The 23,645-nt window shown below is 44.3% G+C and overlaps 1 protein-coding gene across 2 annotated transcripts in view; it reads right to left on the bottom strand.

The window, feature by feature from the left end:
* ATR (ATR checkpoint kinase) overlaps positions 1 to 23,645 on the bottom strand; it is a 130,541-nt gene that overhangs the window by 83,615 nt on the left and 23,281 nt on the right. For both annotated transcript variants that reach the window (XM_073674683.1, XM_073674684.1), the window contains exons 4-9: positions 18,746 to 19,629; positions 17,589 to 17,779; positions 14,496 to 14,681; positions 8,108 to 8,304; positions 1,697 to 1,849; positions 1,008 to 1,206 (exon numbers count right to left, since the gene is read on the bottom strand). In XM_073674683.1, the coding sequence (XP_073530784.1) occupies positions 1,008 to 1,206; positions 1,697 to 1,849; positions 8,108 to 8,304; positions 14,496 to 14,681; positions 17,589 to 17,779; positions 18,746 to 19,629 (1,810 nt within the window). The remainder of the gene's footprint in view (positions 1 to 1,007; positions 1,207 to 1,696; positions 1,850 to 8,107; positions 8,305 to 14,495; positions 14,682 to 17,588; positions 17,780 to 18,745; positions 19,630 to 23,645) is intronic.

Genomic DNA, 23,645 nt, shown 5'->3' with positions numbered 1-23,645 from the left:
TGAATCCACCTAACAGTAGCCTTGTCAATCCCATACTTGGTCATTTTTTCAATGGTAGTATGAGATACTTTATCAAATGCTTTGCTGAAATCGAGATATACTATATATACACTGCATTTCCCTGATCCACCCAGTCAGTGACTCCATTAAAAGAAGGAAATTAGATTAGTCTGGCATGACTTGTTTGCTACAAACCCTTTCTGGCTTTGTTTAATTACTGTATTCTTATTAAAGTACTTACATACATGCTGTTTAATAATTTGTTCAAAGATCTTTCTGGTATAGAAGTAAGGCTCACTGGCCTGTAATTTCCTGGCTCCATCGTCTTTCCTTTTTGGAAGATAGGACAACATTTGCCCTTCTCCAATCTTCTGGGACTTCTTCTGTTCTCCAGGATTTTTCAATGATTCTGACTAGTGGATCTGCGATTTTCTCTGCTATCTCTTTCAGTACGCTAGGATATAATTCATCTGGACCAGGATATTTAAATTCATTTAAATTAGCTATATATTACATACACACTCACACAATGCACCGACAGCATTTCAGAAATGTCAGTGCCAACCCCTCTATTTCATTGTTATGCCACATGAGCCCTGCAGCCAATCAGCGGCTGATCAATCCCTCGGACGAACCTCCGAGAAACGGAATTAGTGAGAGCACAACAGCCGTGCGTTTTCACTAATTTAGCTGAAGTGCTATACGGGATATCTGGCACCGGTAGGAGGTGAATATATATTTTTATTTTACAAGAGGATCTACCTAATTTAAAAGGGGTTGTTCAAGTAGTAGACAACCCCATTTTAAATGGGTTTCTTAACCCCTTACCGACATCCACAGTACATGTACGGCACAAGTTGGCAGCAGATGTACGGAGTGGGTTCATGGGTGGTGGAGTTCTGCATGCAACTGTTAACCTATTAAACGCCATGCGTCGGCATGGGGGCATGTCAATCTATACCCCCATCGGCATCTGCGTGACGCGATCAATCATTCGCCACACTTACAGCAAAGCTTTGGTCAGTGGACTGCCGGCCTCCTGCTTAATGTGTTGTTTCAGTACAGGAAATCCTTTCACACAGAAGGCACGAACAACTTCATGCTGGCTTTCTAGTGACCACTGGTAAATCGCCAACCTCCAGTCCGGCATTATATGTTTGGGAAAAAGTGACAGAAGAAAGAGACACTGGGATTGAATCACTGGTGCTGCAAAATAAAGAGAAGTGACAAGTGACCACACCACCAATTAACAATTACACATACAACACAGTGGCTGTCATGACCTTTCCGGGGCCTGTACAGAAAAAAAGGGTCTACAATTGTGTACTCAGAGTTATTTTCTGTTCCTATGCCGCCACTGCCTGAGTCCTGAAAATGTTAGCAGGCTTCAAGAAGACCACAGCGGAGCTCCGGACCTATCCACGACAGAAGGGGGCAGGCTTAGCTATTAAAATAAGCTGTCATCCAGCCCCTTCATACAAAACAGCGGAAACACTGTCCTAGGTTAAGCACAGGATGGAAGTATGCCTGCTGGGACTCAAGTGAATATCTTCATATCAGGGAACTTTGATAAGTGAAGAATACTACAAAAATTGGATAACTTGCTTTTCATGCACTTTTAAGGATTATTTATTAACTACAAGAATCCATTCTATTATTGATTACAGGAATGGTAAAATCAAGCCATGTTACTTACAGACTTCTTCATGGATCCTGTGACTTATTGATAAGAGGGATGAGTCAAAAGCGGCCGCCTTAAAGGATGCATGACTTGAATGGCTGTGAATCCACGGCAAAGAGACCAGTCCACACAAATCCACCAGTGTTTGATCCGGTAAACGATGTTTCACTTAAAGCAAAATAGATGAGAATGATTGGTTTACTACTGTATATGTGGAAAGATGGTCAATAACCGACACTCACACCATACAGGCGAGTCACATCTACAGCTGTGACGTATAATGCTCGCGAGCTGGATTTCAGCAGAACACGGCTTTTTTTTTCTTTGTATAATGTCTTTCTCCATAAGACCAATTACAATTCACATATATATTATTAATAGTCATACTGGGTGCATTTTGTCTTCTAGTACAAGTTACATGTCTGTAACTGAGGTATTTCTAACTAAAAAAACTGCCAAAGTGAACTTACAGATGTTAAAATAAGTACTGAAACCTTCAGCTATTAATGTAGCATAATACACAAATTTAGGCTATTTGCACGGCGTATTCAATCTAAGGCTAAATTCACACATCCATGAGAGTTACCATCCGAGAGAAACGGACCAATATTTTCTCAGGTGTCATCCTAGTTGCATCAGTTGTTTCTGTTCTTTATCTCTGAAGCAGATTAAGGCTATGTGCCCACGATGCAGAAATGCTGCGGATTTTTTCCTGAGCGTTTCTGCATCTCCCTGGCAGAAAAAACGCATGCAGATTGTACATGCGGATTGTACATGCAGATTGTACATGCAGATTGTACATGCAGATTGTACATGCAGATTGTACATGCAGATTGTACATGCAGATTGTACATGCGGATTGTACATGCGGATTGTACATGCAGATTGTACATGCAGATTGTACATGCAGATTGTACATGCAGATTGTACATGCAGATTGTACATGCGGATTGTACATGCAGATTGTACATGCAGATTGTACATGCGGATTGTACATGCGGATTGTACATGCAGATTGTACATGCAGATTGTACATGCAGATTGTACATGCAGATTGTACATGCAGATTGTACATGCAGATTGTACATGCAGATTGTACATGCGTTTTTCCTGCCAGGGACATGCAGATTGTACATGCGTTTTTCCTGCCAGGGACATGCGGATGTGAAGCGTTCTTCACATGCATTTCCGCATGCGGGTTGACAAGCGCTTTCCAAGCGATTTTAGCATCACTTGGAAAGTGCTTGTCAACTTGGTCACACTATATAAAACAGCATGGATTTATATAGTGTGACCTTAAAGAATGGCAAAAAATAAAAAATAAATCTATACTTACCTTCTGATGGCCCCTGCAGTCTTGCTTCGCTCCGTTCTGGCTTGCAGGCAGCTCGCGGTAACTACACTGAAGGACCTGCCGTCACATGACTATGACGTCAGCGCAGGTCCTTCAGTCCACTGCGATCTGCCAGCAAGAGAAGACAAGGAGACTGGAGGGCATCAGAAGTTAAATATAATATTTATTTTTTATTTTATTCTTTTTTTTACAGGTTCTATGGTACCCAGGTCCGGAGGAGAGTCTCCTGTCTAGACCCGGGTACCATCCGCACATTGAAACGCATGGAATGAGCATCTACAGATGCAGTGAATCCAAGCAATTCAATGCAAGTCAATGGCGGCGAAAACGCAGCGCTTGCACAAAATAATTGGTAGTGCTGTGTATTTTTTCACAATGATAGCCCGCAGTGGAAATTTCCGCCGCTTGTGCACAGCACATGCGGATTATCATTGGGGAACATGGCATGCCTTCTACCATGCGTTTTTGCCGCTGCGGAAACGCTTAAAAAACGCATTGTGAAGACTGAACCTCTTTTTATCCATTGACTCTTTACAATATATCAGTTAAAATCCACATCTCACAGATCCCCATACGCTTTAACCCCTTTACCCCCGAGGGTGGTTTGCACATTAATGACCAGGCCAATTTTTACAATTCTGACCACTGTCACTTTATGAGGTAATTACTCTGGAACGCTTCAACGGATTCACCTGATTCTGAGAATGTTTTTTCGTGACATATTGTACTTCATGATAGTGGTAAAATTTCTTCGATATCACTTGCGTTTATTTGTGAAAAAAATGGAAATTTGGCGAAAATTTTGAAAATTTCGCAATTTTCAAAATTTGAATTTTTATGCCCTTAAATCAGAGAGATATGTCACACAAAAGAGTTAATAAATAACATTTCCCACATGTCTACTTTACATCAGCACAATTTTGGAACCAAAATTTTTTTTTGATAGGGAGCTATAAGGGTTAAAAGTTGACCAGCGATTTCTCATTTTTCCAACAAAATTTTCAAAACCACTTTTTTAGGGACCACATCATATTTGAAGTCACTTTGAGGGGTCTTTATGACAGAAAATACCCAAAAGTGACACCATTCTAAAAACTGCACCCCTCAAGGTGCTCAAAACCACATTCAAGAACTTTATTAACCCTTCAGGTGCTTCACAGGAATTTTTGGAATGTGGAAGAAAAAAATGAACATTTAACTTTTTTCAAAAAATGTTACTTTAGACCCAATTTTTTTTATTTTTGCAGGGGTAACAAGAAACAATGGACCCCAAAATTTGTTGTGCAATTTCCCCTGGGAACGCAGATACCCCATATGTGGGGAAAAACAACTGTTTGGGCGCACGGCAGGGCTCGGAAGGGAAGGAGCGCCATTTGACTTTTGATTGTAAAATTTGCTTGAATAATTAGCGGACGCCATGTTGCGTTTGGAGAGCCCCTGATGTGCCTAAACAGTGGAAACCCCCCACAAGTGACCCCATTTTGGAAACTAGACCCCCCAAGGCACCTACCTAGATGCATAGTGAGAACTTGGAACCCCTAAGTGCTTCACAAATTGATTAGTAAAAATGAAAAAGTGAAAAAAAAAACACTTTCATTTTTACGAATCAATTTGTGAAGCACCTGGGGGTTCCAAGTGCTCACTATGCATCTAGATAGGTGACTTGGGTGGTCTAGTTTCCAAAATGGGGTCACTTGTGGGGGAGCTCCAATGTTTAGGCACACAGGGGCTCTCCAAACGCAACATGGTGTCCGCTAACAATTTGAGCCGATTTTCCATTCAATTTGTTAGCGGACACCATGTCGCGTTTGGAGAGCCCCTGATGTGCCTAAACAGTGAAGCTCCCCCACAAGTGACCCCATTTTGGAAACTATACCCCTCAAGGATTTTATGAAGGGGTATAGTGAACATTTTGAACCCAGAGGTACGACACAGAATTTGATAACATTAGGTCATCATATTGAATAAGTTGTCAGTACTCTTGAGCGCAAGTGCTCGCTACTTGAGTTTGCATCGGGTACTCAGGTATGCACCATGTATCACGGGTGCTCAAGTGAAATGCTCGAGTTCCCGCCCGCATGTTTCACGGTTATTAGACACCCCAAAAAAAACATGCGAGGATCGCTCGTGCATGGCAGGCAATCCCCGCGAGGTTTTTTTGGCCGCGAAGCATATGGGGCGGAGACTCGAGCACCCGCGATACTCAGTGCATACCCGAGCACCCGATGCAAACTCAAGTAGCGAGCACTTGCGTTCAACACTAGTTGCCATATCGTCATCTTTTTTTACTTTTGAAAAAAAAAACAACCTCAATCCTAACATTAGCACAACCCCAACCCCAGCCCTAGTGTTTATTTTTTATGCCGTTCCTCGTGCGGTATAAGTGATGAGATTACTTTATTCTTCGGGTCGGTGCGATTACAGCGATACCAGAATCATATCGGGTTTTTATGATGGACAGCTGTCACACACTAAAAGACACATATTTTGTAAAATCTAGTTTTTGCATCGCCATATTTTGGCCGACAGAGTCATGTGACTGCTTGTTTTTTGCGGGATGAGTTGACGTTTTTATTGGTGCCATTTTCAGGCACGTGACATTTTTTGATCGCTTTCTATTTCAGCTTTTGGGAGGCAGAATAAACAAAATCCAACAATTCAGGTATTGTGTTTTTTTACATTTTTTTATTCTGCTCCGGGTGTGGTAAAATTGATAAGGTAGCTTTATTCTTCGGGTCAGTACGTTTACAGCGGTACCACATTTATATCTTTTTTTATGTTTTGGCGCTTTTACACAATAAAAGCTATTTTATAGAAAAAAAATATTTTTTTGCATCGCTTTATTCGGAGAGCTGTAACTTTTTGATTTTTCGGATGATGGAGCTGTATGGCGGCTTGTTTTTTGCGGGACGAGATGACGTTTTCAGCGATACCATTTTTATTTATATTCATCTTTTTTATCGCGTGTTATTCCATTTTTTGTTTGGCGGTATGATGATAAGCATTGTTTTTTGCTTTGTTTTTTATTTTTATTTTTTTACCGTGTTCACTGAAGGGGTTAACTAGTGGAACAGTTTTATAGGCCAGGTCGTTACGGACGCGGCGATACCAAATATGTGTACTTTTATTGTTTGTTTGGTTTTTTTTCTTAATAATATTTATTGATGGGTACATTATATTTTTATTTTTAGTGGATTATTTTTTTTATTTATTTTTTTTAATATTTTTACAATATTTTTTTTTTATACTTTCTGGGAGTTTGTTTTACTTTTTTACTTTGTCCCACTATGGGACTTTCACTTTTTTATTCTGATCGCCTGCATGGCACAGGAATGCAGCACCATCCCTGTGCCATGCAGGCAGTCAGCGCTGGACAGGGAGAAGATAGTTTGGAGATGCACTGCGCATGTCCAAACAATCTTACTGCTGTCTGGTGACCCGGATGTTGTCATGACGACATCGGGTCGTCATGGCAACAGCCGGGAAGCCGCGGCAGACAGCGCTGGAGGCTGGAAGAGGAGGTGAGTATACCGATCACCTCCCCTTGCCACCGCAATGCTGCGATCGACTTCGATCGCAGCATTGCGGGGGTTAATGTGCTGGGAGCGGTGCGTGGCCGCTCCCTGCACATAGTACCGGGTATCAGCTGTGACAATCAGCTGACACCCGGCGGCGAACGCGTCAGCACAGCCTGTGTGCGCGCGCGATCGCGATGACGTACTAATACGGGTCAGGCTCTTAAAGCCCAGGGCACTGACGCGTATTAATACGTCATGGGCTGTAAAGGGGTTAATGGACGAGTCTCATCCACAAAATCTGATAAGAATAGGACTTGCTGTGAGTCTCATGCACTTACTTTTAAAATGGATGTGTGTACAGCTCACAAACTCAATGACTAGGACGTGTCACGCGGAAATGTGAATGTAGCCTAATACAAAGTGAAAATGCCACTCTTTTTGTGCTTTTCATGGCATTATGATGTTTTTATTGCGGCAAGATGTCACATATAGTTTACTAAAGGAAGTCCTTAAATCTGTCAGCAGAATTTGACCCCCAAACTACTTATATGCGCATGTAACTCTTTCAAAGACATGTCCAGCAATACCTTTACATGGCTAGTCCTTTTCTCAGTTACTGGGAAATTCACATTTGAATTGATATGCAAATGAGGCTAAAGATCTGAAGCCTCTGACACTCCTGCTCTATTTTCAGCCCTGCTTGACAGACTGATCCATTGTCTGAGGTCACACAGCACACAGCATAGAGGCTGTCCGTTAAGTAGGAGGCGACAGCAGTGCAGCTCCTTCCCCCACGGCGATCTTATCTGAAAGGTGTTCGTCATCTGTGTTCTACTCCCAACACTTTCCACTTATGCAGGAGGTTAGCCCAGTAGATCGGAGCTGTATCATTATATCTCATACACTGAGAAACCTGCTCTAAGCTATGGTGGCGTGTGCTCTTCTTTCTCCAGTGTGTTGCTGCAAGATTATGATTGGTCAGCATCATACAGGGAGAAGAAGTACACACCCTCTATGAAAACTCTCTGATAACAAAAACTTGGACTTCACAAAAAGTTAACAAATTAGGGGCCAAATACGTTCCTCCACAACAGAGGGACAAAACTGAAAAAAAAAAAAAAAGTATTCAATTTGCAGCCACTATTTCGTTAAGTGTCCAGTTCAACATGCAAAAAAATTGGTGAAAGGTCCTTTTTCAAATGCACTAGATATAAAGCGTTTGGTTGGGTGTTTTAAGTCCATACTATTTTATTTTTTACAATATACAAAGTGATTTAAGTATGGCATGTTTCCTATAGATCAGAAAGTAGTAATGTGAAAGAACCCTAAAATTGCTTGTTTAAAAGAAAAAAAGAAAAGCAGCAGGGAGATTCCTAGCTACCTGTATATAAGCACATGTGGAAGACACTACAATGCATGGAAAGAATTGTTTAAAACGTTTAAACTATAAAAAAGAAATAAATCAGACATATGACAAAATACATAAAATCTAATATCAATACGGATAAGATTTTAACCCAGCTACATGATTTATGATATCAGATGTTGGCTCACCATGTATATAAAGTAAGGCGTCAAATATTTGGACTATCTTTCTCAGCATGGGATCTATGGGGTGGTATCCAGAATTAAGAAGCTTCCTGCAGATATTAAGTATTTTCACAATCTCTTCAGGGCCAACCCAAGAAAGCTGCTGTACTATCCCTGTAATTTGGGTGCTGGATATCTGTTTTGAGGCCATTGGCGATACACTGTGGACAATAAAAAACATAGTAAAAATAAAATCAAAGGCTCAGTTCTCATCACATTGGTAAAGTTTTTTTTCAATGCGTAACGATCCTTATGTATGTAAAATAATAAAGGAGTATTCTCAAGTTGTCTCTTGAGCATATCGGGGCTCTGCACTCTCCTTACTTCCTGGGTGTTTGGGGGCAAGCCCTCCTATTTGAGTGATAATTCTGATTCAACAGCTTTGTTTTTTGTACAACACATTAACAATCTATATCTGTCAGTGTTTGTTCTGAGGCTACACAGTTATCACTACATTTACACATAGTGATAACAAGGCTTTTGAACAATAACACGGCTCAGGAAAGTGAGACCTCTGATTATGAAAATTGTTCTGGAAGCTGCCTATGTTGGTGGGCCGGGGTAGGAGGGGAATTGTGATTTTACAGGACTGATAAGAGGTTTGCCAATGGGCTGGAGAGAGCTGGGATGATGGAAGTTAACTACTTTCCTACAATGTAACTACTGTACTGTACTGTACACACTGGGCCAGGCTTTGGTGGGAAAGCTGCCTGGCAATAAGCTGTACTCTATGTAAGAAAAAAGCTCTCACAGCAGGAGAATGACAGCAGATAGAAAAAGTAAATCAATTGCAAACTTACTTTTATGCTGTGTAATTAAAGCAAATTAATAACGTGAGAATAACCATTTAAAGGCCAACACATTCTATGGCACTATACACTGTAAACGCAAGGGGCAAAATCTGATATGAATACAGATAAGTCCATAGACTTGAATAACCAAAGATAAGATTACTCTTTCAGTACTGCTCAGCATTCTTCATTTTTTTTTTTTTTTTTACAATAGACATCAATGACAGACATAAACAATGGCATAAAGTTGCCTAGGCTTGGGACATAAGTTTGGCAGCAGACCAGAGTGCACATCAAACATAGCATTTAATATCAGACCAATCAATTTCTGTGATGTCAGGATCACAATGTGCGTGTAATGTATACAAAGATTCATGTGTTTTTAAACACAAAGATATTCTTCCTGCTTCTTGCATATTACTTTCTCTAATAACCCCCCACGACAGCACACAGGAGGATGTAACCACACCCTAATAGGGACAAGAAATACGAAGAGGTTTAAATAGCCCCTCCCACATCCTCCCTCCAGTGTTATTTCCGGTCCCTATCAGGGATGAAGAGGTCATCCATGGTGTGCTGGGCCGGCGACAGGCACTAGGGGAAGCTATTAGCCGTGCAGCGGAGGATCGAGTGGTTTTGCCTCTCCTCCTCAGGGCGCTGCTCCCGTCTCCTCCGGATTCGGGACCCCCTCCTGCAGTCCGCGCTCTCGGGCAAGGTCAGCAAGATCTTCTGACCGGAGGCCTCTCTGAGCTCTCCGGTCCATCTCCTCCTCCTCTCCCCCGCTGGTGCGCGGGCGATGCCGGCTCCAGGATGTGGAGCGCATGCCACGGCGCCGGAAGTGACGTCGGACGCCGGGCGGTGGATGACTACGTCACTTCCGGCAGTTTTGCGTTTCACTGTGGACCGCATCATCAGCTAAGGGAGAAAAAAAACGGTAATGCTGCCGGTGATCACAAGTCTTCACCTGGACACCGGGGGAGGAGCCCTCTAAACAGAGGGAGGCGCTGGTCCAGTTGCCCATAAAGGAGCTCTGGACAGGAAAACATCTGCAGGTAGGACAAAACCATGTCTGTTGAAGCTTCTCGCTCTGCATCTGTAGAGCCCAGCGCCGGTCCGGTCCCAGTAAGTATGGCACTGGTAGTCCATCTCCCAGATGCAGGTAATAGTGATTATAGCTCCCCTTCCCTTCTCCCCTCTCTTGTAGGGGGACAAGGAACCTGTATCTGGAGACAAAGTTAAACCGTCAGGCAGATGTCCCATCTGTACAAAAAAGCGATCGTCCTCCCATACAAAGCCCCTATGCAAGGACTGTAAGGAGAAGATTATCAGGCAGGAATAACCTTCCTTAATGGAAGAAATAAAGGGTAATGTATGTCAAGAGATCAAATCCTCCTTAGCCTCGGTCGCTCTCCCTACGCCCTCATCTAGTCAGGGTTCTACATCTACTCCCTCAGCAGCCAAAATGAGGAAAATTAGCCCGCCAGAGGGAGGGGAGAAAGACTCTCAAGAGGAGATATAGATTTTTGGAAGATCTTCCAGAGGAAGGTGAACTGAGTCCAACTCCTGATAACTCCCAGAGAGAGAGATATTACTTTCCATCAGATAGCCTGGAGGAACTCCTCATGGCAGTAAGGAGAACTATGGAGGTCGAGGAAGAAAAAGTTCCCCAAACAGTACAGGATCAGATGTTTGGGGGACTACGTTGCAGAAAAAAATTGGTGTTCCCTATTCACCAGAGTAATAGGGACTTATCGTAGAGGAGTGGGAATATCCAGAAAAGAGGTTAAATACCCCTACGGAGTTAAAGGATAGATTTCCTGTAGACAATGAGACGGCAGAATGCTGGTCTGAAGTCCCAAGGGTGGATATCCAAATTGCACGAGTGGCAAAGAAAAACACACGGCCCTTTGAAGATTCCTCTCAATTAAAAGACCCCTTGGAACGCAAAATGGAAAGACTACTCAGAAAATCCTGAGAGACCTCGGCAGCACTATTAAACACCAACGCAGTCTCTACAGGCGTAGCTCGATCAATGGCTCGTTGGCTAGATCAACTGGAGGAACACCTAGTCTCGGGCACCCCCAGAGAAGACATCTTGGCATCTCTACCACTTCTACAGAAAGCTACGGGGTTTTTAGCAGACGCTTCTGCAGAATCAGTGAGAGTGGCGGCAAGAGCATCTGGGCTATCAAACTCCATAAGGGCCCTATGGTTGAAATCCTGGAACGGCGATGTGACATTAAAAATTATATTATGTTCCATCCCCTTTAAAGGGAAATACATGTTCGGGCCAGCCCTAGATGATCTTCTAGGGAAGGCCTCAGACAAGAAGAAGGCCCTCTCGGAACCTAGGAATGTGAGGAAAAGGCCTTTTCGTCCCTCCCAGGAGCAGACCCCTCAATATAGGGAAAGCAGGACGATGGAGCTACCCAAAAGGTAGAGGAGGCAAAAATCTTTTTCGCTCCCAAAATCAACGTCAGAACAGACCATGACGTCAGGACAGTCGGGGACCGCATCTCGAATTTTCTCCCTCAGTGGAAAGAGATCTGCTCAGACCCAAGGGTCATGAGGTTTGTCGAGTTCGGAGCAAAAACAAATTTCTCCTCCTATCCTTCAGAGAGGATAAAGTTAACACAGCTCTCCTCTCAGAGTCGTCAGGCCACCCTGATATCCGGTCTTACAGACCTATTGTCCTCAGGGGTGATATCCCTGGTTCTTACAAGAGAGATAGGCACAGGACATTATTCCAGACTCTTCCTAATAAAAAAACCAAATGGCTCACACCGAGTTATAATCAATCTAAGGCCACTGAATCAGTATATCCACTACCAACGATTCAAGATGGAATCCATCAGGTCGACAGTCTCCCTGAGACAGGACCATGTCATGGCCACAATCGACCTCCAGGACGCATATTACCACATCCCCATACATCCACTTCACAGGAGGTTCCTAAGATTCACAGTGGCTCAAGGGGAACAAATAGTCCACTATCAATTCAATGTTCTCCCATTTGGAATATCACCAGCCCCGCGAATATTTACAAAAGTCATGGCAGAAGTCATGGCTTATATCCGGGGTCAGAATATATCAATGGTACCACTACCATACCTCGAAGACCTGTTATTAATCAGGCCCTCAGTAAGAGTACTCCAAGAACATCTACAGTTGACCACTCAGATCCTATCGTCTCTGAACTGGCTAGTGAACCACAAAAAAATCGGGTATGGTTCCCTCCATGACAAAAACATTTCTAGGAGTACTACTGGATTCCCACAGCCAGATGTCATTCCTGCCCAAACAAAAACAGGTCATGATAAAAGCAAAGATCAATGTCCTAAGGAGCAGGAGATCAGTATCATTGAGAGATGCCATGTCGGTCCTCAGGTCTATGACATCCTGTATTGAGATGGTGGCCTGGGCTCAGGCACATACCCGAACATTACAGACCCACATCCTTACGAATTGGGACGGATCTCCACGGTCTCTGAACAGGAGAATTCCTGGATCCAAACGGCCCTTGCTTGGGTGTGGACGCGTTAGCTTACCAATGAGAATTCAAACTAGCGTATGCCTTTCCCCCACTGCCTATCCTTTCAAAAACCTTACAGAAGATAAGGACCGAAGGGACCAGAGCAATCGTAGTGGCCCCTCTCTGGCCAAAAAGTTGATTCGGAACGTTAACCAGTCTGAGTGTGGAGAACCCTCTAATCCTTCTTCCCATCAAAGATCTCCTTCTCCAGGGACCAATTCACCATCCGGATCCTGAGAGACTACACCTAACTGCCTGGCTTCTGAATTCCTGATATTAAAAACAAGAGGCTCAGAGAAAGTCATCAAAACTCTCCAGAAGAGCAGGAAACCTGTAACGAACACCATTTACAATAAGTTCTGGAAAACCTTCTTAAGGTGGTGTGCACCCACTCGCCCAGACCCTCATAGGGCTAATGTGGCTCAGATTCTAGATCTGGACAAAGGTCTCAAACCTAGTACTCTTAAGGTCCAGGTAGCGGCTTTAAGTTCATACTTTGATCAAAGACTAGCGGAACATCAGTGGGTGAGAAGGTTTATGACAGCAGCCACCCGCATCCACCCTAGAGTAACAGACTTGGTTCCCCCCTGGGATGTTAACATTGTCCTGAAGGGGTTAACCCTTCCACCCTTTGAGCCCTTATCAGCCATAAGACTGGACAGGCTGACCTGGAAAACGGCTTTCCTGGTGGCAATAACTACAGACAGAAGAGTGTGTGAACTACAGGCCCTTTCTATCAACGAACCCTACCTGAGAATCCTGGAAGATTGTCTAATTTTCCAACTTGACCCTTTATTTCTACTCAAGGTGGTCTCAAATTTCCACAGATCTCAGGAGATAATCCTTCCATCATTTTGTGACAACCCAAAAGACAAAAAAGAAATGGAATTCCACACTCTGGATGTTCGGAGAATAGTACTGCACTATCTTCAGGAAACAGAAGAAGGAAGGAAAGACAAGAACCTATTTGTCCATACATAAGGTCCAAACAGATGAAAGAAGCAGCAAAATCCACAATAGCTAACTGGATTAAGAGGGCGATTACGGAGGCTTACCAGATCCAGGATCTACCTCCAGCAAAGCTCAAGGCCCATTCTACAAGGGCGATATCTGTCTCCTGGGCTGAAAAAGCCAGCGCATCCATCGAACAGATTTGCAGTGCAGCTACATGGTCCTCAATTCATACTTTTCCAAACACTACAGACTAGACCTAATGTCTGTTGGAAATTTAGCCTTCAGAAGGAAGGTCTTTCAGGCTATTGTCCCTTCCTAGTATATCTTTGGTATACCTCCTGTGTGCTGTCGCGGGGGGTTATTAGAGAAAATAGAATTTGACTTACCAGTAATTCGGTTTCTAATAACCCACCAGGACAGCACGGGTAATTCCCTCCCCCTCGTTTATTGTTTCTACGACAGCTGAATCAGTAGAAATAAAAATTAATTTGAAGCATCTATACTCTTGTGGTCCTTTGTAATAACACTGGAGGGAGGATGAAGGAGGGGCTATTTAAACCTCTTCGTATTTCCTGTCCCTATTAGGGTGGGGTTACATCCTCCTGTGTGCGGTCGTGGTGGGTTATTAGAAACCGAATTACCAGTAAGTCTAATTCTATTTTCAGGACTGGAAAAATCCTGCTGCTAACTACTGTTTAACTTGTTGGGTGTATTCTACTGGGTATTTCAGTTCTTACTAACAGGCTACAAAAAAAAAAGGCTCCTAAAAAGTCGACAGCAGAGACTCCAAAAGCCATTACCATGTGGGATCCCCTAAATGATACCAGGGAACCCATACATCCATAAAGCATCATTTATTTAGTGCTTTACTTGCTCCCATGCCAATCCCCTTTGAGAAGACTAAATTTAATTTGCCATCCTCACTGTAAAAAGACAACGCATACTGCTTTCGTCTAAGGAAACAATGGTTAGAATTGGAACTGAAATACCTGATCCTAAGGCAGAGCCATACACGTGTCACAGTCCAATGATTGAGTATTTCTTATAGTCCCTTTCCAAGTTACATTGCACTTACATGACAGAATCACTAGTAGCGGTGCAGACAGCAGCCAAGTGCAAGGTCACTGTGACACCTTCCAATGGGCAAATGACTCCATCTTCAGCTAGGTCTTCTCCTTCCAACATGTTTATGAGAGACGAATATTTCTTGTTTATTTCTCTCCAAATTGTAAGCTTAGACTTCACATCCACTGGGACAGTCCTGTAAATGTCACAATAAAAGGAAGATTAAAAAAAAAAAAAAAAGAATCCTTTGTGGACATTTGTTTGCCCTTTCACTTTTTCTTCCCTCTTCTTCACAGAGCCAAACACTTTCATTTTTCCGCTGACATAGTTTTATGTGGGCTTTTATTTGCGGGATTAGTTATAATTTTGAATGACCGCAATTACTTTACCAAATACTGGAATAGTGCAACACTGAGATCACACACTTTAATTGCCACAGGGGTTAAACAGCAGCAACTAGAGCTAACTTCGATTGCTGCTGTTAGTGGCAGATAGTGGCTGTGTACACCAGGCATCTACTGTGTATGGTGCAGTCTGTGTGACACATGTTGTGATGGGGTTAAATAATAATTACTTACCGGTAATTTGATTTTACTGAAACCCATGACAGCACCTGGGACAGAGCGGGATCCACCCCCTATCAATGGACAGGAAGCCAAGAGCACAAAATAAAAAGGCAAATCCCACTTTCTCCTTCAATAAGATTTTCAAGAAGTCACGTAGGTATAAGTCAAACTATAAGCATTATTCACTCATTCACATTCACTCACGCCCATTCTTCATTGTGAGAAGAGAACATTGAGAACCACCACCAGCCATAAGCCACAGGGAGGGAATAAATAGGGGTGCTGTCATGGGTTTCAGAAAAATCGTATCATCCTCTTGTTGAGTAATAGCAGAATGGTCTTATCTCAGTGCGAAGGCATTCGTCTTGACTAGAGAAGATGCTCCTCTTTCGCCGCAGGAGTCTAACAAATAAGGAGACATTTTGACTCCTCCATTGATTTCTCCCCTTATAAATTTATTGCAGAGTTGAAGTTTTATCACTCCTAAAGCGCACTGGCTGGATATTTAACCAACCCACCACTTTGTTCAATCTACCAGTTTTATGACTTCAATGCTGCAATACTTATTGGATATAATGGTGGTTCTCAATTTTCTCTTCTCACAATGAAGAATGGGTGTGAGTGAATGCATAAATAATAAAAAGAATAATGATTATAATTTGGGTGACTCCTACGTGACTTCTTGGAATGCACACTGAAGAAGAAGGTGGCATTTGCCATTTTATTTTGTGTTCTTAGCTTCCTGTCCAGTGATAGGAGCGGATCCCACTCTCTCCCAGGTGCTGTCATGGGTGAGGGGAAAAATATGTTTTATCTATAGAAGCTGTGTAGTCAAAACCTGCATTGCAAATCCATGGCAATTCATTGCAAACCATGCACACTTTTGCCAAACAACTAAGCACAGGGAGAGATGACAGCCATTCAGCACGTGCAGAAGCACTCTTATATGAGCAGTTCGGGAGCGTCTTCGCACGTTCTCTCGTGGACATTGCATCATAGTCTCGTGGTGGAACACAAGCTGGACACACGGGGAAGAGTCCAGGCATGAGGAGACGTGTCCTCTGAGCAGCCCCATCCAGCTTCTCCCTGCCCGGCTTGGCCTGATTGACAGGTCTCTGCACATATAACAATAAAATCTAACTTTCTGTAGTGATGAGCCTTGTCTAGATGTCATTCAGTGGTTACCACTAAATCTTTTGCAAAAAAGGATGTGAATATATGTTGGCACTAGAGGCCACATGTGAAGAGGGGGCTCTCAAGCTCAGGTACAGTAACAGAGCCTGCATCTGCCTATAACAGTGGCTGAAGCTAAGCTAAAGTCGCTGCTGTTAATCATTTAGATGCTGCCACCAATGTCTGACAGCATATTTAATTGAATTGGTCGCCAGTATGCACGAGCACCTGCTCTCATCAGCCCCTTTTGATTTGAATGTGGGGTACCAACAGGTTAATATGATAGCCGGTGGGCTGCTGAAGGTCTCTATGGCTGCTATCAGGTACTCCTGTGAAGCGCCCACCACAGTCTGAGCTCCATAGGGGACCTTTATTTTCACTATATACTGCAATACTATAATATCGCAGTATATAGAACAAGTGACCAAACTATCACAGGTTCAAGTCCCCTATGGACTAAAAGTAAGGTTAAGGCTGAGTTCACACGATGCGTTTTTCATGCGTTTCCGCGGCGTTTTTGCAGTTGCGTAAACGCCGTGGAAACGCATGAAAAACGCATGGTAGAAGGGCAGCAATGTTCCCCAATGGAAATCCGCATGTGCTGTGCCCATGATGCGGATTTTTCCGCAGCGTAAACGCTGCGGTCAAAAATCCGCAGGATGTCAATTAATTTTGCGGAAACGCTGCTCTTTTGCCGCCATTGACTTGCATTAGACCGCATGGAATCCGCATCACTGTATATGTTGATGCGCTTTTCATGCGGTCTAATGTGCGGATGGTACCCGGGTGTGGATGAGAGGACTCTCATCCAGACCCAGGTACCATTAAAAAAAAAAAGAATAAAATAAAAAATATATATATTCTCACCTTCTGAAGGCCCGCGCTGCGTCCTGCCGGCTTCCCGCGCACTTCGCGGTTGAATGAAGGACCTTCGCTGACGTCAAGAGTCATGTGACGGGTCACGTGACACTGACGTCGGAAGGTCCTACAGTCTTCACTGCCGGCAGCCGGGACCGATGAAGCAGGACACCGGGGGCCATCAGATGGTAACGTATAGATTTATTTTTTGACATCACACACTATATAAATCCATGCCGGTTGCATGGATTTATATAGTGTGAAGCTGACAAGCACTTTCCAAGTGATGCTAAAATCGCTTGGGAAGCGCTTGTCAACCCGCATGCGGAAATGAAAGTGAAGACCGCTTCATTTCCGCATGTCCCTGGCAGGAAACCGCATGTACAATCCGCATGCGTTTTTTCCTGCCAGAGAGATGCAGAAACGCTCAGGAAAAAATCCTGAGCATTTCTGCATCGTGTGCACATACCCTAAAAAAGCAATGCTAGGATTGTGATGACAATTACACGTCAGACCGGCCAAGTTTTCTCTGCGTTTTTGCTGTTAAACTTAATCGAGGCCTCTTCTCCTGAATCTCGTCACTGCTGCTCCCGCCACCTTCAGACTCCGTACTGGATGCCTGTGTAAGGGTCTGCTGCTGACGGAGGAAGTCCTCTCTTTCCTTCTGTAGAGCCGCATACATAGAGGCCACCAAATACTGAGACAAGAGCAAATAGACATAAAAGCATTAATAACCAGGCAAAATAAAGCGCAATTAGCCCTTCCAGTAATGCTTGTTTTTCATTGTTGGCCACACTAGTAAAATCATGAGTATACATATATTTAGTGTATACATTTATCCTATATGACTGACACATGTTCACATTTTCCCATATGACCAATACATGTATATGCAATTCTATATGACCAATACGTGTATACATTATCCTAAGTGACAAGTAGGTGTATACGTTATTCTATGACCAATACGTACTACATCATTATTCTTATAGGAAATTAAGCTAATGTATGACCAATACATGTATACAATTATTCTGACTGATACATGTATAAATTATTCTATATGACCGATACCTGTATACATTTCATTCCATATGACCAATAGGTGTATATATTTTATTCTATATGGCCGATATAAATGAATGATTAAGGGTGATTCTCAAGATCTTGAGAGGGTAAAATTGAAAAGTGCTTGTAAACACCTTGGCTATTTACTTCCTATTAAAAATCCTCTCTACTCCAAAGAAGGGAGGGAGATTTAATTGTATTATTTACTGCTCATTGCCTAGGTTACTGACCAACTCTGCAGTCTATCAGTGGTGGCTGCTCTCCTATGCAAGGAGTGCAGCTCTTATAAGCTCTGTGCTATAAAGCTTGTAAGTGCTGCTCTGAAGCAGGCTGGATCCAGCTGGCTGTAGAGCCCTTTTGCACTCTTCTTATGCTAGAGATACAGCTGCTTCATATAGGAGCTGTCATGTACAATTCAAGTCAGCTGTGTGACCATGCTGCTGGCCCGATCAATAATTCAGGAGCGCACCAAACCCCCTGACAAGCAGGAGCCAGGAAGCTGGGGAGCAGTGTGCTCCTGAAGACAACCCCAACTGAGACAACCACTCTAACAAATATGCCTGGAAATGTGCCTTACAGAAATAACATTTCTTACCATTTGCCGACTCTGATTTCCTAGGACATCAACAAAGGCCTTGCAGATACAACGCACATGGTCACTGCGGACCTCATTAGCAGATTCATAACCTGGAGGTACAACGGTCATAAAGTACTCTACTATACGACAAAGTGCTTCTCTTAGTGTGCCAGACTGGACAACCTTCAAGATACCTCCTTCAAACATAAGTGCTAGCTTCTTCAGCAGAATATTAAGGTAGACAGGTTGTATGTTCACATAAGACTCCGGCTCAGGCGGAAACAAAACCATCACTACATCTAGTAGTGGAACTTCAAAGAGCAACTGTTCTTCTAGATCCATGTCATTGATATACGCCAGCATCCCAAAAAACACAGTGAAGAAAAGGTGAGCAGCCTGCTCTGGTGGTCCTCCCAAAATGATGAGCTCCTTTACAAAATGTAATGCCAACACTTTGAGCTGTGAACACCCATAGTCTAGCAAAGAACATCCAATCCCCCAAAGGACCAAGTTCTGTCTTTGGAAATAAAAAGCAGAGATGTCAGCAACATTGTCAGTCAGGACCATTAACATGGTGGTTTCTAGTGACTCCACTTGCTGTAAATTCATCAGCTGAAAAGCAGCGGGCCTCAGATTGGCCTGGCTCTCCATACCATTGCATAGGAACCTGCTCATAGATGAAGGCCACTCTGCAGACCCCTCCAAGCTTTCTTTGTGCAAATGAATGAGATCTTCAAAGAGATGCAGGAAATCACTTGTGAGTTTGCCAAAAATAGATGGACTTTTATTTCTGAAAAGGAACAACAGCGAATGTATGACGCCGGCGATTTTCTTGTGTAAGGGTTTGCAGCTTGGGGTAGCAGCAATCCGGAGAAGCCTGGTGATTATCCAATTGCTGAACTCTGGTAGGAAGAAAACATATTGGTGACTTCAGTGTAACACATGGTTAGATTACATGCTATGTTCACCTTTACAAAATGAATTTTATCCAATGTATCCACAATTAAAAATATTCTAGTCTTTTGGGGTCCACAGCTCTTATGCAGACGTATGTGTCTCCACGGTGCGTCTACAGCTCCTGTGCCTGTGTCTCCAGTTAAAAGCTGAAACGAGTTCTGAGTATTTCCGTTTCAGAAAACTATTTTTTCCATTAGTCACATTGTACATTTGATAGGTTACCTAGAAAAAGGTGAAAGAAGGATGGGTGTATTTTTATAGGCCAGTTCATCTCACTGCTGTCAATACAGCCTTCAAAAAATAATGTATGGATCATGATTATGTTCATCAGGATGTTATGTACAAGTGGTGGCAGGAGAATCAGAGGGAGCAGGTGGTCCACAGCCAGCCACCCATAAAGTACATGCACCTATGGAATAAATAATGGAGAAATGGGCATGTAAAAAGGAGATTTTTGTGCACTCACCGTAAAATCTCTTTCTCTTAGCCTCTAATTGGGGGACAGAGGACCTTGGGTGTTATGCTGCTGTCCACTAGGAGGCGACACTATGCTTATCTGAAAAAGATTAAGTGTGGCTCCTCCTCTGCAGTATAGGCAACTATGTAAGAACTCAAAGGAAAACCAATATGAGAACTCAACTTAACAGCCAGGAACGGGCAAAGGGTGGGTGCTGTGTCCCCCAATTAGAGGCTAAGAGAAAGAGATTTTACGGTGAGTACACAAAAATCTCCTTTACTCTGTCGCCTCATTGGGGGACACAGGACCTTGGGACGTCCCAAAGCAGTCCCTGGGTGGGAAGCAATGGACGAATATTGTGTAGACGGGTCCCTACAATTGGGGCACCGCCGCCTGCAGAACACGTCTGCCCAGGCTCGCATCTGCTGAGGACTGGGTATGAACGTTGTAGTGTTTTGTAAACGTGTGTAGCCTAGTCCAAGTGGCTGCCTTACACACTTGTTGTGCCAAAGCCTGGTGCCGAAGGGCCCAGGAGGCCCCTACCGCACGTGTAGAATGTGCCGTAATACCTGCTGGAATAGGCGAATTTTTGAGGCGGTAGGCCTCTTGTATGGTGGATTTGATCCACCTGGCAAGGGTAGCTTTGGAAGCTGGTAGACCCTTGCGGCCGCCTTCCAGAAGAAGGAAAAGAGAATCAGACTTCCGGAAGGGCGTAGTCCTAGACACATAGATACGCAATGCCCTGACAAGGTCAAGCGTATGCAAAGCCTTTTCCACTCTATGAATCAGAACCGGACAGAGGGATGGTAGTGAAATTTCTTCATTGAGATGAAAGCTGGATACAACCTTTGGAAGGAAGGATGGAACCGTACGGACTACCTTGTCCTGGAAAAAAATCAGGAAAGGCTGTCTGCAGGAGAGTGCCGTGAGTTCAGACACCCTGCGTAGCGAGGTGATTGCCACGAGGAAAACCACTTTCTGGGATAGAAGACGGAGTGGGACTTCCCTAAGGGGTTCAAAGGGTGTTTCCTGTAATGCTGTCAGCACCAGGTTGAGGTCCCACGCTTCTAGAGGTCGTCTGTAGGGGGGAACCAATCGGGAAACCCCCTGGAGAAATATTCTTACTTGCGGTTTATGAGCAATGTATTTTTGAAAAAGCACTGAAAGAGCTGACACCTGGCTCTTAAGGGAGGCCAGGGATAGTCTGGCTTCCAGACCCGATTGGAGAAAACCGAGTACCCTGGGTAGGGAATAAGGGAGTGGGGTCTGGTTACGAGATTCGCACCAGGTAAAGAAAGTTTTCCAGGTACGGTAGTAAATCTTGGCAGAGGTTGGTTTTCGTGCTCTGATCATGGTTTTAATGACGTTTGGCGAAAAATCTGCCTGGGTTAGAACCCAGGTCTCAATGGCCACGCCGTCAAATTGAGGGCCTCTAAGTTCTGAAGGTAGAACGGGCCTTGTGACAGAAGATCCGGGCGGTCGGGAAGACGCCTGCTGTGAGTCGTACGGTGTCGGCGTACCATGTACGCCTGGGCCAGTCCGGTGCGATTAGGATGGTTGGAACTCCCTCCTGTTTGATCTTTCTCACCACTCTGGAAATCAAGGGGAGAGGTGTAAAAATGTACAGGAGCTGGAACTGGGTCCAGTCCTGAACCAGGGCGTCCGCTGCTAGAGCTCTCGGGTCGCGTGTTCTGGCCATGAAGTTGGAGACTTTGGCATTGAGGTGAGACGCCATTAGGTCCACGTCCGGAGTGCAACAACGATGGCAGGTCTGTTGGAAGATTTCGGGATGGAGAGCCCACTCTCCAGAGTCTATTCCTTGTCAGCTGAGAAAGTCTGCTTCCCAGTTGTCTACACCCGGAATGTGGACCGCAGAGATAATGGAGCTCGCTTTCTCCGCCCAGTGAAGGATGCGTGTCACCTCTAGTATCGCTCTGGCACTGCGGGTTCCCCCTTGGTGATTGACATATGCCACGGCTGTGGCATTGTCCGATTGTACTCTGATGTGAGAGGCTGCCAGTAAGTGATGGAAGGCTCTCAACGCCAGGAGGATGGCACGAATCTCCAGAATGTTGATGGGCAAGGTTGCTTCCGCTGGGGACCACTTGCCCTGTGCTCTGTGGTGTAGGTGTACTGCACCCCAACCTGTCAGGCTTGCGTCGGTGGTCAGTACCTTCCATTGACCTGGGAGAAAAGATTTCCCTTTTGTTAGAGAGGTCCGGTTGAGCCACCAGTGAAGGGACTTCCTGGTTGACGACGTCAGCTGGAACTTCCTGTCGAGAGAAGAAGGGTTCCTGTCCCATGACTTGAGAATGTCTAGTTGGAGAGGTCTGAGGTGAAGCTGGGCAAATGGAACCGCTTCTATTGCCGCCACCATCCTGCCAAGGACTCTCATTGCAAACCGGAGAGATCGAGGGGGTTTGCTGAGAAGGGTGCGAACTCCTAGACGGAGAGGCAGTGCCTTGTCTTTGGGGAGAAGCACTAGGCCCTTGGAGGTATTGAATAGCATTCCCAGGAATGTCAGAGACTGGTTTGGGGTTGGTGATGACTTTTGTAGGTTGACTAACCAACCCAGGCGACTCAGGGTGTCGATTGTGATTGAGACACTGAGCTCGCAGTCCTTGAAGGTAGAAGCCTTGAAGAGAAGATCGTCCAGGTATGGAAAGACTACTATGCCTCTGGAGTGTAGAAGGTGCATGGTGGCTGCCATGACCTTGGTAAACACTCTGGGAGCCGTGGCGAGTCCGAAAGGGAGAGCCACGAACTGGTAGTGGTCCTGGTCGATTGCGAACCTGAGAAATCTCTGATGGGCAGGTGCAATCGGTATATGCAGGTATGCATCTTGTATGTCTATGGAGGCGAGATATTCTCCTTTTTCCATGGATGCAATGATTGACCGGAGGGACTCCATACGGAAGTGACGTACTCGTACATATTTGTTGAGTTGTTTTAGGTCCAGTATGGGGCGTACCCCTCCTCCTTTCTTGGGGACTACGAAAAGATTGGAGTAGAACCCCTGGAAGCGCTCGGCTGCGGGAACAGGTATTAAGACTCGTGCATGAAGAAACGATGAGACCGCTTGGTGGAAGGCGCGAGCTTTTACTGGCGATTTTGGGGGAACAGATATAAGGAGTCTGTTTGGTGGGTTGGAAGTGAACTCTATTTTGTATCCTGAAGATACTAGTTCCCTGACCCACTTGTCTTCTGTAATAGGTAGCCAGACTTGATGAAAGAGTAAAAGTCGGCCTCCTATAGGTGGAGTGTCTTCCTGAGTCCGTGAGTCATGATGAGGAGAAATTCTTAGATTTTCCTCCTTTTGATTTTGAGTGGCCTGCTTTTGACTGCCAGGATTTGTCCGACCTTTGTGTCGGCTTCGAGTCTTCCCTGAGTGTGAAGCGGCTGTTATTTTGTGGTGGCCGTGAAACGGACCAGCCGGAAGAGTTCCGAAAGGATCGGAATCGAGCTTGGTTATGCTTGTTATAATTGGGCTTGGGTTTCAGTTGG

The sequence above is a fragment of the Phyllobates terribilis genome, unplaced genomic scaffold (genome assembly GCF_046119375.1).
Source record: "Phyllobates terribilis strain yellow unplaced genomic scaffold, ASM4611937v1 Scaffold_3__8_contigs__length_932513732, whole genome shotgun sequence".
In the NCBI taxonomy this organism is placed as follows: Eukaryota; Metazoa; Chordata; class Amphibia; order Anura; family Dendrobatidae; genus Phyllobates; species Phyllobates terribilis.
This window is presented reverse-complemented; position numbering and strand designations above follow the sequence as displayed.